The following is a 12,453-nucleotide window of genomic DNA, read 5'->3' as shown; positions in this document are numbered from 1 at the left end:
CACCGATAACAAGTACAAAACAAAATAAAAAAATAAAATTGAGGTGGGAGAAAGAAGAGATATAAAGATTAACAACCTGACCGTCTGATCAGTGTGTATTCCAACAAGAAGAAAATCTCCAAGATCCCTAGCAAGCCTCAAGATCTATATAACATAAAGGTCAGTTAATAGAAGGTACAATATCCAGCCACACATCCATTTAAACAATTTTAATGGTAGTAGCCGCATAGAGGAAAAAATTTATATGAGAGGATGTAAAAATACATATTCTCCAATACCCCATAAGCGGAAGGTATTTCCGCAACTAGAACTTGTGACCTTGTAACAACCTTACTGTTGCTGCATGGGTCACCCTCCCTGTAAACCCCCATCTAATAACCAAACATTTTATTTTCTATTGCCAGTTTGCCACATATAACAAGTTACCAAATGGCAACAAACTATTGACTAAAAAAAACAAAAAAAGGATGATTAGTTACCTTTCTTCTCTCTCACTCCCCTCCACTCAATGTTGTGAGACATAAAATTTGACAGACTAGATGCATGTTTAGATTAGCTTTGTGTTAAGTGACTGCTTATAATCAAGATGTTACAGACAGAGCTTTTGAATAAAAAGCTGTTTTAAGATAATGATCAAGCAACACCAACATGCTATAAGATATGTAGTGAATTATTAAGCAATTATGTAATAAAGTATGTAAAAAATACCTCCACGTGTCCAGCATGAAAGAGATCAAAAGCGCCATCTATATATACAATGCGTGCATCAGGTCCTGGACCCTGGAACAGAAGTCATGAGTAAATTACCAAGTGACATGTAGAAACTACAGAAATTTGTTTAGAAAAGGCACATTTCTTCTTAGAATTATTTGGGGGGAAATGTTACACCATCTTTAAGTAGCAAGAAATAACAAAGATACTAAGCAATGAGGACAAATAAACCAACCATGAAGGTTCAGTCACAGCCATAATAATATTGAGGTGACAAAATCAGCAACGCATACAAAAAGATATGCCATAGCAACTGCCTTATCTCTCGGCAGGTGGAGGAAGCAAGATAGAGAACAAAACAGAACGTAGGAAAAGAATAAATCCAAGCTAAAAAGAGCTAATCAATCTTCCTGAATTACTTCAAAAAAAAAAAAAAAAAAACTTGCAATTTAACTTGATATACTCCATATACTTTAGGGGTCATTTCTTATCAATTTAAGATTACCAAACATGTTCACATCAATAATACAAGTTGTGCAATGAAGGAGACAGGTGAGATAAGTCAGCCATGTCTCACACAGCAAGCAAGTCTAGCTAGCAGTACAGGGTTCAAAAACCAAACTGCTTTTTCCTTTTTCGGTTTTTCAGGAAGGTCACAACCGTGACTCTACAAATCTACAGTCTGTTCATGATCCTCTTCTACCCTAAATATTTTTTGAAACTTGCTTCAATACTGGACAAAATATCATCTTTGCATTTATTTGACTCTAAAGCCCTAAAGCAGTTCTTTATCATTGTGGCTGTATAAATATAAATGTTATCATCATCAACCCAAAAGGGTGTTTATCTCACGAAATTGAATACATGAATTTTTTCAATTTCCCACACCTTTCTCATGGAGAAGGTACCATCATCATTTTCATCTGACGTTTCAATTGAAATCCACATAAAAAAGCACTAAAAGCACCATATCAAGACAGAGAAATGTTGATTTGAATTAGGCCAAGTTCGTAAACAAATCAAAACTTAGGCTCAAGACTGACTAAGATAAATTAGGAAGCCCTATTGAGAAAAATGGATCAAATGAAAGCAAGTCCAATTGAAAGAGGTAGAGGAAGTCCCAAAAAACTGTACAAGAACCAATATAGAAGACCTTGATCTAAACGGATTTTCTGAAAATTCGGTTTTTGATAGAGTGAAATGGTTGCGTTTGACCCAGGTAGCCCTCCACCTAGTGGGATAAAATCAGTTGTTGTTACACAAAGAAGAAATTCAATAAGACAAAAGAAAAAAAGTACAAGGAGTTACGATGATAATGTATCCTCCATAGCTATAATATTAAAAAAGAAAAGCATCAATAGAGCAAAGCTTCCCAATCCCTATGTACATTTTGTTAAGTAAACCCCTTTAAAAATACCACATGCCTTGCACCATGTAGAAGACAATGGCCTAATTTTATCCCAAATCAGCTGCTCAGCCATCAAAACGTCCTTAAACATACAGGCATTATGATTCAAACAAAAGCACCAAATAGCATCAGCGATTGCAAAAGGCCATAAAAATTTAGCTTCTTTGCTTCTGCCAAATCGCTAAAGCTAGTCAACAAAAATTGGTCCCAGGACCTGAGGCACACCCTGCACTCACCAAAATGGCAGTAGAACAATAAAAGAACATTGGGAACTGATCCTGATCAAGAACCACATAACACACATCTCAAGGGGAACAACCTTACGAGAATTGCAAATCCCCTACCCAAAGGTATTCCCAAAATATGATACGAGAGCCATTACCTAGCTTAAGAAAAGTCAGCAGGGTGAAAGAGACATATCCCGGAGAATGAATTTCCAGAGAGGCAGAGACTAGAGTATGTTGCACAGTTGCAGTGATCACTAGGTTCATTATTGTACACCACGCATTCTGCTGTTTTCCAAGTTTACTTTTTATAACTCGATGCCATACAATATAGAACTAAAGGGAAATACCAAAGTAACATGATAGGAACACACCAACCCTACGGGTGTATTCTAGGAACAGCCATAGGGGATAAGGCCCTTCCCATACTGAGTGTATGATTGATTCCGTATTTATGAGTGATTGATTGCATAATTATAAGTAATTGATTCTGTATTTATGCGGTCTATTTATGAGTGATTGATTCTATAATTATGGGTGGTCAATTCTGTATTTAAGGGCCAATTAATGGGTGATTGATTCCGTAATTATAGGTTAGTGATATGCCTCCGGCATATATAGTTTTTAAGGCTAAAAAGGGTAAAGATTTAATCTACTTTGAAGTAAAAAGAGCTCATATTGATAATAAAGTTGATAATCCATGCTCACACTTATTGTCTTAGAAATCTTGTGTTTTTGAAGGAGAATACATAGAAAAGTGATCAAATTACAAGATCAGGAAAAAGGCAAAAAACAAAGTTACCGTGCCATTAGCGCGGGACTGGCGCTGTTGGCGCCAGAAGATGAGAAAGCCCTTGTTTCATCGCGCCATTAGCGCGAGTGCCGCGCTAGAAGCACCAGCTTTGCATGAATCTTCCGCGCCAGTAGCGCGGTAGTGGCGCGAGCGCGATTGGCGCCAGTGTCACGTGCAGCACTTAAACGATTTCAAAGTTCACTTGAAGAAGAATCCTTGGCCAAGATTTGAGAAAGATATGTCACAACTTATAAATAGAGCAAAGAAACCTAATTGAGGGATCTTTGGCTGAAGAGTTTTTGAAGAAGTAACAATTGAGTGAGTTTTGGAGATTTTCTGCTCGAGATCAAGCATTCAGAGAAATTGAAGAGTTAGTGATCCTGTATATATGGGGAATATGTCATAAATAGGGGAGAGGGGCAGGTCCTTAGGCAGGCTATAGAGTGAGTAGAATTTTGGAGAGACCAGGTGCCCCTCGAATGCACCCTGGAATACGATTTTTTTCCTGTTTTCCTGTACTGCTTTCACTTATTCCATACAGATATCAGTCATCAATAATACAAGATTTTGTTTTCTATCCATTTTTATCTCTTCCTTTCTGGCTGAATACAATCACAATGTTATTGGATACCAAGTTGCCCCCATTTTTAACCCTTTTTTTGCCATCCTTTCAAAACAAACTCTCCGTAGCACAGGTATACCTTGGAACTTAGTTAAACCTTGAATCATCCGCTTTACTATCCATTAACAATAGCCAATTAACACCTATTATTATTAGCTACCAACAACCAGCCCTACTTACATGGTAAAATCTTTTATATTTCCTAGGACTCAGGCTTCCCTGTCAGTTGATTTTCTATTAAAAATAAAGCTGGCTCTTCCAAACCCCAAGTCACGATAAACAACTAGCAATACAAGCCAAGTTAAATAATCAAACGTGATCCAGTTGAGAAGAAAATAAGCAAACAATAATGCATTCATCAATAGTAAATGCTCAAAGACTCATTCCTATAAACCAATATCATGATGTTAAACATTCGTGATTCAAGCATCACAAAAACTAAATGATGCGAAAAAATATAGGAGGTAAGGAAGTTGAAAACAAGCTTATATGCAGTCAGAAATCAGCATGACGATTTTACATAAACATACCCTCCCATTTGAGAACTGAACAATTCTACGAGATGTAGGCAGAAAATGAGATATTCGAGTTCCATTTGCAGATACACCATCTTCAAACTTCTGACTATGGCCATTGCTGCTGAACTGTCTTTGTAAAGAAGCATGATTACTATTTTCAGTAACAGACCTTTCTCTTACACAGAGAAGCATTCGACCTGGGCATGAAATTATTATATAACTAGTTACACATTTGTACAAGTGTTATGAAGCAATTCTCTCATAAAGAAATATAACCTCAAAGGGAAAACGTAGACACAAGCTAAAGATCAAATATATGCTTGCAGGGAGCAAACATTAAACCAAACAACACAAAGCACTATCTAAGAATGGAACAATCAACAACAACCATTGCAAGTTGAGTGAGAAAGGCCCAAGGTTTCATTATCAAGCTTGGGTGGACAGAACCAAAGTCCACAGAATAATAAGGAGAAAGGAGAATAGTCAGAAGAAAAGGTAAGGCCTGAAAGGTCTTCTAAGAAATTTAGTTAATTGATGGGCTCAGAAATCGTCAATCTGAAAACAAAAAGTTTCACCCATTCACCAAAATTCCAAATTAAGCTTCACCACCAAAGTAACCTAAGTGAAGTGAAAAAATGATCTAGAAGTACGATAATCTAACAAATAAAACATAGGTTAAACTAAGATCCATTTAATATTTTTTATATAAAAAAGTAAAATTTTCATTAGAGAGAAAAGGGGGAAAGTACAGTTATGGGGAGGATAAGATATCCTCCTCCGCCCCCCCCCCCCCCCCCCCCTGCCCCTCCCCAAAAAAAAAAAAAGGATATGACATAGAACATAAACAATAATAAATATAGTAATGCTGGCCACCCTCTATACATATATATTTAGACTAGCAATTCCCTTGAAACAGCCATGAGAGAGAAGCCATAAACAAAGATGAGAGCATTCCACTCCAACCAAACACACCAAAGGACTTCAATTCAATATTTCATAAAAACTCTATAGAAAAAAAGTCAAACAACCTGCCTAATTGAACCAACACCAAAGAGAAATGTTATAACATACGAAAGTAAGCATAACAATATAATTCTAACCAACAATATCCGTGCTGGAAACTCCTTCAGTGCGCTTTATTTGTTTATAACGGCCAGCCTTTTTGGCATGAGCATAAGCATCAGTTCCATCCGGAAGAACACAAGGATCATCCCCATGAATAATGTAATCTATCTTGTACTCATCAAAAAGCTTCTTCATGAATTCCTCAGTTATAGCATAGGGAGCTTCATTAATAACCTCATCAACCCACTTCACAGCATTCACCATCACCAACCTAAACACATATCACCAAATCAACATCTCAAAAACAAAAAGCCAAACAAACAAACAAACAAAGTAACCACATCAAAATAAATAAAGGGATCAAAAAATAGAAAAAGTAAAAATGGAATCTTTACTAAATAAAAAAAAAATTATCACACTGCAAAATGAATAAGATCAAAAGAAACAATAAATCTCCGATTTATTCAAATACAAAAAAAAAAAAGACACAAAAATGGCATGTAAGCACAATCAATTCAAAGATGAAACCAAATAAAAATTAAACAAAGGGTATTCAAAACAATGCCGTAATTGCTTAATGGAAGATCACCAAGTCGATAAACACAAAAGTTTTTGCCATAACAGCAAAAAACAAACAAAAAGAGGTGAATTTGATTTTAAAAGAGAAAAGGGGGGTTATGGGAAATGAATTGAAAGTTGAAAGTTGAAACCTTTCATGAAGAGGGGTTACAGGAGGACCCTTATTAGCAATGATTTCAGCATCGCTAACAACACCAACAACCAACTGGTCACCAAGGGCACGAGCTTGACGCAAAGCATTGCAATGACCATAATGCATCATGTCAAAGCATCCATCCATGTAAACACGAATTGGTTTCTTGTTTTTCCTTTTACTCTTCCACAATCCCAGAGGACCCCCTGACCCTGAGTACAAACCCAACAGTGACACGCCAACAATCACACCTCCAACCATGCACGTCGCCACCCACTTCGCCGCCGCATGATGCTTCTCACCCACCACCGCTTCATAACTACCCATTTCTCTCTCTCTCTCTCTCTCTCTCTTCTCTCTTCTCTTCTCTCTCTCTCTCTATCACTCTCTCACCGCTTCTTCTGGTTCCTCATTCGCAGGACAAATGGAATTGTTTGAATGGAACAAAAGAAAAAAAATAGTTTGCTAAAGCAAAATATTCGGTTTCGGTGCTCGATTATAATAAGATTCCATAAAACTGGGCCAAAAAAAACATGTTCGTTAATTTTTGTAAGAAACAACGTTGTTGAGACAGACAACATAGCCCAATGAAATTTTTTTGTTTGAAGCTTCTGATGATACCCCTCTCTCACCTTTAGGCCCATTCTACCAATTTTTTTTTTAAAGAAGCCTTTATTGAACGAAGTTAGATATAATTTATCTCCATTTATCCCACAACGACATTAATTTGAGGTTGGAGAAATATTAAATTCATTGTTTAATCTCACTATCAAACTTCAGCTTAGATATCTAACTTTATATTTTATTGCTTAAAATTTTACATTATATTTTGTATTTGTCTTTTTTTATAAATATTCATAAGTTTTAATAAGAACTTAACCTATTCAATTCAATTGAAAATTTTGAGATACGAGGATCCATGGTTAATTTTTTTAAGTAGATGTTATTTCCAAATCAAATTTTTTAATATTAATGTTTTAATTTTACTAAAATTAAAAAGACCCTTAATATATAAGTGTCTGCTTGGATCCTCTTAATTTTATTTTATCTTATCCTTATAAACAGAAGTTAGGCCAAATAGATTTTAAGAAAAGCTTTTATAATGAACAAAAAAGCCTAAAGCTCATAGAAGGATTTTTTTTAAGCTCTTATCAGCTTTTCTTGAATTGTGTTTTTTTTTTTAAATGAAGAGTCATAAAGATAGAAAGAAACTTTTCTTGAAATGTGTGCTTTTAAGCAAAAAAAAATTATGTAATCACCAAACAACTTTTAGCTTCTTTTTTTAGCTTTAACTTAAAAGTAGCTTCTTCTACCTTAAAAAAAAGATGATCCAAACAGGCTCGAAGCTAATCTTTCTTCTTAAATTTATGATCTTCTTACGTAAGTCATTCAGTATTCTCAAAAGTTATATCTTCTTGGTCATTTTGGTTTGCTTCACTAGCAGTTTTGTTCTGATTGTGGGAGCTATCTCCCTTACACCCACTTAGGTAAAAGCTCAAGATTAAAAAGATGAGAAGCTTACAAAAAATAGCCATCTGGACTTACTACACGTAAGATAAAGGCTCAATCCCATAAAAACCCAAAAACTCTAGTGACTTAGACACCAAGGCAAACTATCATGTGTAGAAAACATGGGATCTCGCTAACTTGGTTAGCAAGCCAAACGTGACTTAACCTGAATAGAATTATTATTGTCGAGATCAGCAGCTCAAGTAAGTTGGCTACTACCAGGAACCAGTGAACGAATGGCAGCTCCAACTTGCCTCCATATATACAAAATCTATTATTGAAAATAGGCTTGCCCACCAAGGAATAGCCTGAGAGAGACCACCCCTCCACCAATAAATGTGAACACCATCCTATGAAAGATGTTGAGAAATAAAGGCGCTCAAGCACTATAAATAAAAGAGATTTTTAGCCTAGCTATGATATCTCTCTTTGAATACTTAAAACTCCTTGAATATTGAACTGACTTGAGCATCAGAGTGTCTTTGCAGATACTCTCAGTCGATCTCAAACTACTCAGATATGCAAAGTGTTGTCCAACCATCTCGCAAAGCATTCCTCCATCTCGCTAAGCATTCTAGCATCTCGACAACAATACACACATCTTTCCTTCTCTTCATCAATATCCTCTCACTTCAACTTTGTGTGATTAGGCCCAACCCAATTCGTGTTGGACTAATTAAATAGCATTATAAATAAGAAGTTCCGAAGAGTGAGATATATTCTTGAAATATAATTAACTAGGAAATTTAACTAATGATATACCCGAGAGAAATATATTTCCCAGTAAAGGATTCTAGACAACTTCATTCAGGTTATCTTGTGTCATATATAATAAATAATTAAAAAAAATTACATATAATTTGAACAATCTTAAGTGTTGTGAAATGTTTAGAAAGGATTTTGAAATTGTCAAGCATTCGACATGAAAACCTATAGATAGTAAATTAAAAAAAGATATAAATGAATGTATATATGTGTATATGATAAAAATTAATTGTGGAATCACTTAAATTTTCATTCTTTGACTTGCATTCTCTTCGATGTAATATATTGGTTTATTTCTCATTGAGGTTTTAAAACTCATTCCTTTTGTTTCTTTAAAACTCATTTAATAAGTTGTATGTAACACCCTGTTATGTATGGATATGTTAACATTGCATAATATTAAGTGTAGCGTAATAATAAAAATAAATTACTTCTTAAATTATATCTTAAATAGAATATACTTAAAATTTAATTATACATGAGACATAAATTGATTCACTATTTCATTTGAAAATGGCTATATTACATAATATCTAAACTCACAAAAAATAGAATTTCATCAATCACTCCATTGATCTCCGTAAAGTCTTTAAAGTCTTTAACCATAGTGTTATACCCTACTCCAATAATACACATACTGACATGTTTATTCTCTAGAAAGGTTAGCATATAAACAAACACACGTGAGATAAATCTAGGGCTGGCAATATGGGCTGGCCCGCCCAAAATGGATTGGGCCAGCTCGCCCCGTTTTGACAAAATGGGTTGAACTTTGCAACCCGTCCCGTTTTATGAGTGGGCTGGCGGGCTGCGGGCCGACCCGCCTAAAATAAAAAAATTCATAAAATAAAATAACAAATATAAAATTCTACATAAAAACACTTAAAAAAATCTGCATAAAAACACACAAAAAATTTGCATAAAAACACAAAAAAATCTGCATAAATACATATAATTGACGTTAACTTATATGGGTAGGTGACGTTATTGGATGGAAATTGATTATAAAATATAGCAAGGCAAATGAATAACATGTATTAGCTTAATATAGGTGACGTTAGCAAGGCAAATGTATTAGCTTTGTTAACATGTAAAAATATAATTATAAAATTATTGTTACACCGCCCTATTTTGCCCTATAGGTCCATGTAATTCTAATTTTACATTTCAACTTTCAGTAATTCTATTTTTTTTACTATTAAAAAAATTAAAAATTAAAAAAAGTAATCCAACGGGCCAACCCGGCCCGTTTTCCTATCAACTCGTTTTAATTCATTTGTAAACGTGGCAGATTACATTGGGTTAGTGGGTTGGGACTCATAACCCAGCCCGCCAACTTGAGTGGGTTAAACGGGCTGGCCCGACGGGCTTGGCCCATATTGCCAGCCCTAAATAAATCTCAGTAATATTGAGGTTTTCGAACTATAATCAATTCAAACACTTTAGTATAAAATATCATTATCACAAAATACATGTTTATAATAAGAAAATAATATCATGAATAATAAATATAAGTTCATACATTTGTGAATTCTTTATTCAAACATACACAAACCTTTGTGGATTCTACATACAAACACACCCAAACCTTTGTGGGTTTTTGTATACAAACATATAAAGTAACGTGTAGTCTTTAACTAAAATGACTAATGCTTAATTATGTGAGCGCTCAAATTTTGTGAGTTCTGTATGTGAACAGTTCTGTATGACGGAGCTCAAGTCATGATAAAGCGTGTCTTATCCTAAACCATTTTAATCTCAAACCTTTGTGGGTCAGTTCACATTAGAATCATTCAGTAAAAAATTACATATTCCGTTAATATTCACTTGGTACCAAAGTAGTTTCTTAGTTCCATAATCTTGATTCTCAATCATTCTCATAACTAATATTAATACATTCATCAAATTCACAAACTCAAAGATAGAAGATAAACCAAAATAATAGAAAAGATTCATAAGAAAATATTTGGACAGAGTAATGACACATTTATAACATTTAAAGAAATAACTTCAAGATATCAACTTTATATATAAAATAGATGAAAAAAATAAAATTAGGAGAGTGAGGTTTTCTCCCAATATTACCTTCATTTTTATTTTTCTCTCCACCTTTTTCGGTTTTCTCATCTCTTTTCTCTTTTCTCTTTTCTCTCGACTTTTCTTCTTTTTCCTCACTATTTTCCTTTCTCTATTCTCTCTCACTCTCTCTCGGTTTCTCTTAGGGTGTGTTTGGTACAAGAGAAATTTTTTGGTGACCGGGAATCATGATTAATGGGAATTCAGTAGAAATTGAGTTTACTTGGAATCTTACGAAAGATGTGTTTGGTTCGCCAAAATATTACCGGGAATATTGGGTAAAAATTACTTATTCCATATTTGGTTTAGAACGAAATATGACTTGGAATATGAGGTTATTTTACAAAAATAACCCCAAACAATTTTTATTTTTGTAATTGATAGATTGGGTCTAGATTTTATGTGTATTGGAGTATTTTTGTCTCAAAATTTATTGTTGTGCTTTCCCTTTACTTGGTATTCTGATTGGTATTCCGAATTACCATATTATTTTTGGTAATCTGAATAGTGACTTTTCTTTATAAATCAAATTACCGGTAATCCTTGGATATCCGGGAATCGTAATTTATTCCTTCTACCAAACGTGGTAATTACATTTACCAAAGAAAGATTACCGGTAATCCTCTCCAAAAACTTGAACCAAACACCCCCTTACTGTTTTCCTTTCTTTCTTTGTTAGGTGGGTATGTATGTATATATACAAACATGTTGATTACTTTTCTTCCAAATAAAAGTAATACAAATCTAACTAAAGATAATCATTATATCTAGTTAAAAACTAACCAAAATCTAACCAAGTAATCATTACCTGCATAAAAAAATCTTAAATATTTTTATCTCGTTAGCTTGCAGGAGTGTCTCCACATAGCCTCCTACTTCCCACGTTACAGCGTTATTAGCGCCATTACGGCATTGCATGCGCCAGCCCTTTTTCTCTTCTTCTTTTATTATATGAGTGTGGCGCTACTAGCACCGATCCAATTTTTTTTTTAAAATTCAGATATTACATTACATGTTGTTGTTACTGGATTTAATTTTAATTATGAGCAGTTTATAGTGGGTTGATTTTTATTAAAAAAACATATTTGATGATTTTTATTTTTGAGAATAAATTTTGAAAGTTGAAGAATATTTTGGCACTATAAACTCGTGATATTAAACCCAAATCAGATCGGCCTATTCAACCGATTGAACGGGGAACCAGACCCCCAATCAGTTTGGTTTGGTCATTGGACTGGATTTGCAATCGAACCAGTAGGAAATCGGTGAATCAGTTGAAAATCGGGTCCAACCGACTTTTACGCAATTATCATTATTGAGTTGAACCAGTTTTTTGAACCTTAGTACAAAATACGTTAAATTTGCAAGTAAAAGGAGTCAAGCCCTACACCTTTGAGATGAGTGGATGTAAACTCAACCACTATACAAAAGCAACTTTGTTGTCATGGTACAACTATTATTATATTCATTATATGTTAATATCTAAATTCAATTCAACCAGTAATTCAATGGTGGAACCAATAACTTATTAACGCAATACCTCAAGCGAATCAACGATCGGTCCGAATTACATTAAAGTGATAGTGTAGAGAGTAACAATGGCCGCACTTATAGCCCCATCTAAAGTGGCGGTAGTTTGAAGTAAGAATTGAAAAAACTCATAAAAAAATTAAAATATGCTTTTTTTAATCTAACGTTAAAATATAGAAAATAAATTTCAAAAAGTATCATATAAAAGATGGGGTAGGATATTGTAACAACCAATTAGTGTTAGTGTTACTACCAATATTATTACCAATCAATTTCACATTAAATATGAGAAATTATAACCATACAAAGCTGAAAATAAATATAAAGTATTAAATATGGAGAATCATAATCATACAAAGATAAAAATAAATATAACCGTTGGATCAACATAATTGATCTAACGTTAAAATTGATTGGTAGTAACACTAATTGGTTGTTACAATATCCTTCACCATAAAAGATATCCATACAAGTTTATTTTGTGTTTTTAATTCTTGAAAACGGAAGGTTATTTTCTAGA

At 34.0% G+C, this 12,453-nt stretch overlaps 1 protein-coding gene across 1 annotated transcript in view; it reads right to left on the bottom strand.

Annotated features, from left to right (window-relative positions):
• LOC133317623 (ethanolamine-phosphate cytidylyltransferase) overlaps nucleotides 1-6,484 on the bottom strand; it is an 11,512-nt gene extending 5,028 nt beyond the window's left edge. The window contains exons 1-5 of the mRNA XM_061519480.1: nucleotides 6,052-6,484; nucleotides 5,377-5,612; nucleotides 4,289-4,473; nucleotides 709-780; nucleotides 77-144 (exon numbers count right to left, since the gene is read on the bottom strand). Of these exons, the coding sequence (XP_061375464.1) occupies nucleotides 77-144; nucleotides 709-780; nucleotides 4,289-4,473; nucleotides 5,377-5,612; nucleotides 6,052-6,380 (890 nt within the window). The 5' untranslated portion in view covers nucleotides 6,381-6,484. The remainder of the gene's footprint in view (nucleotides 1-76; nucleotides 145-708; nucleotides 781-4,288; nucleotides 4,474-5,376; nucleotides 5,613-6,051) is intronic.
• Nucleotides 6,485-12,453: the final 5,969 nt, after the last annotated feature.

The sequence above is a fragment of the Gastrolobium bilobum genome, unplaced genomic scaffold, assembly GCF_033153095.1.
Source record: "Gastrolobium bilobum isolate Gb01-03AN ecotype WA unplaced genomic scaffold, APGP_CSIRO_Gbil_v1 utg356, whole genome shotgun sequence".
In the NCBI taxonomy this organism is placed as follows: Eukaryota; Viridiplantae; Streptophyta; class Magnoliopsida; order Fabales; family Fabaceae; genus Gastrolobium; species Gastrolobium bilobum.
This window is presented reverse-complemented; position numbering and strand designations above follow the sequence as displayed.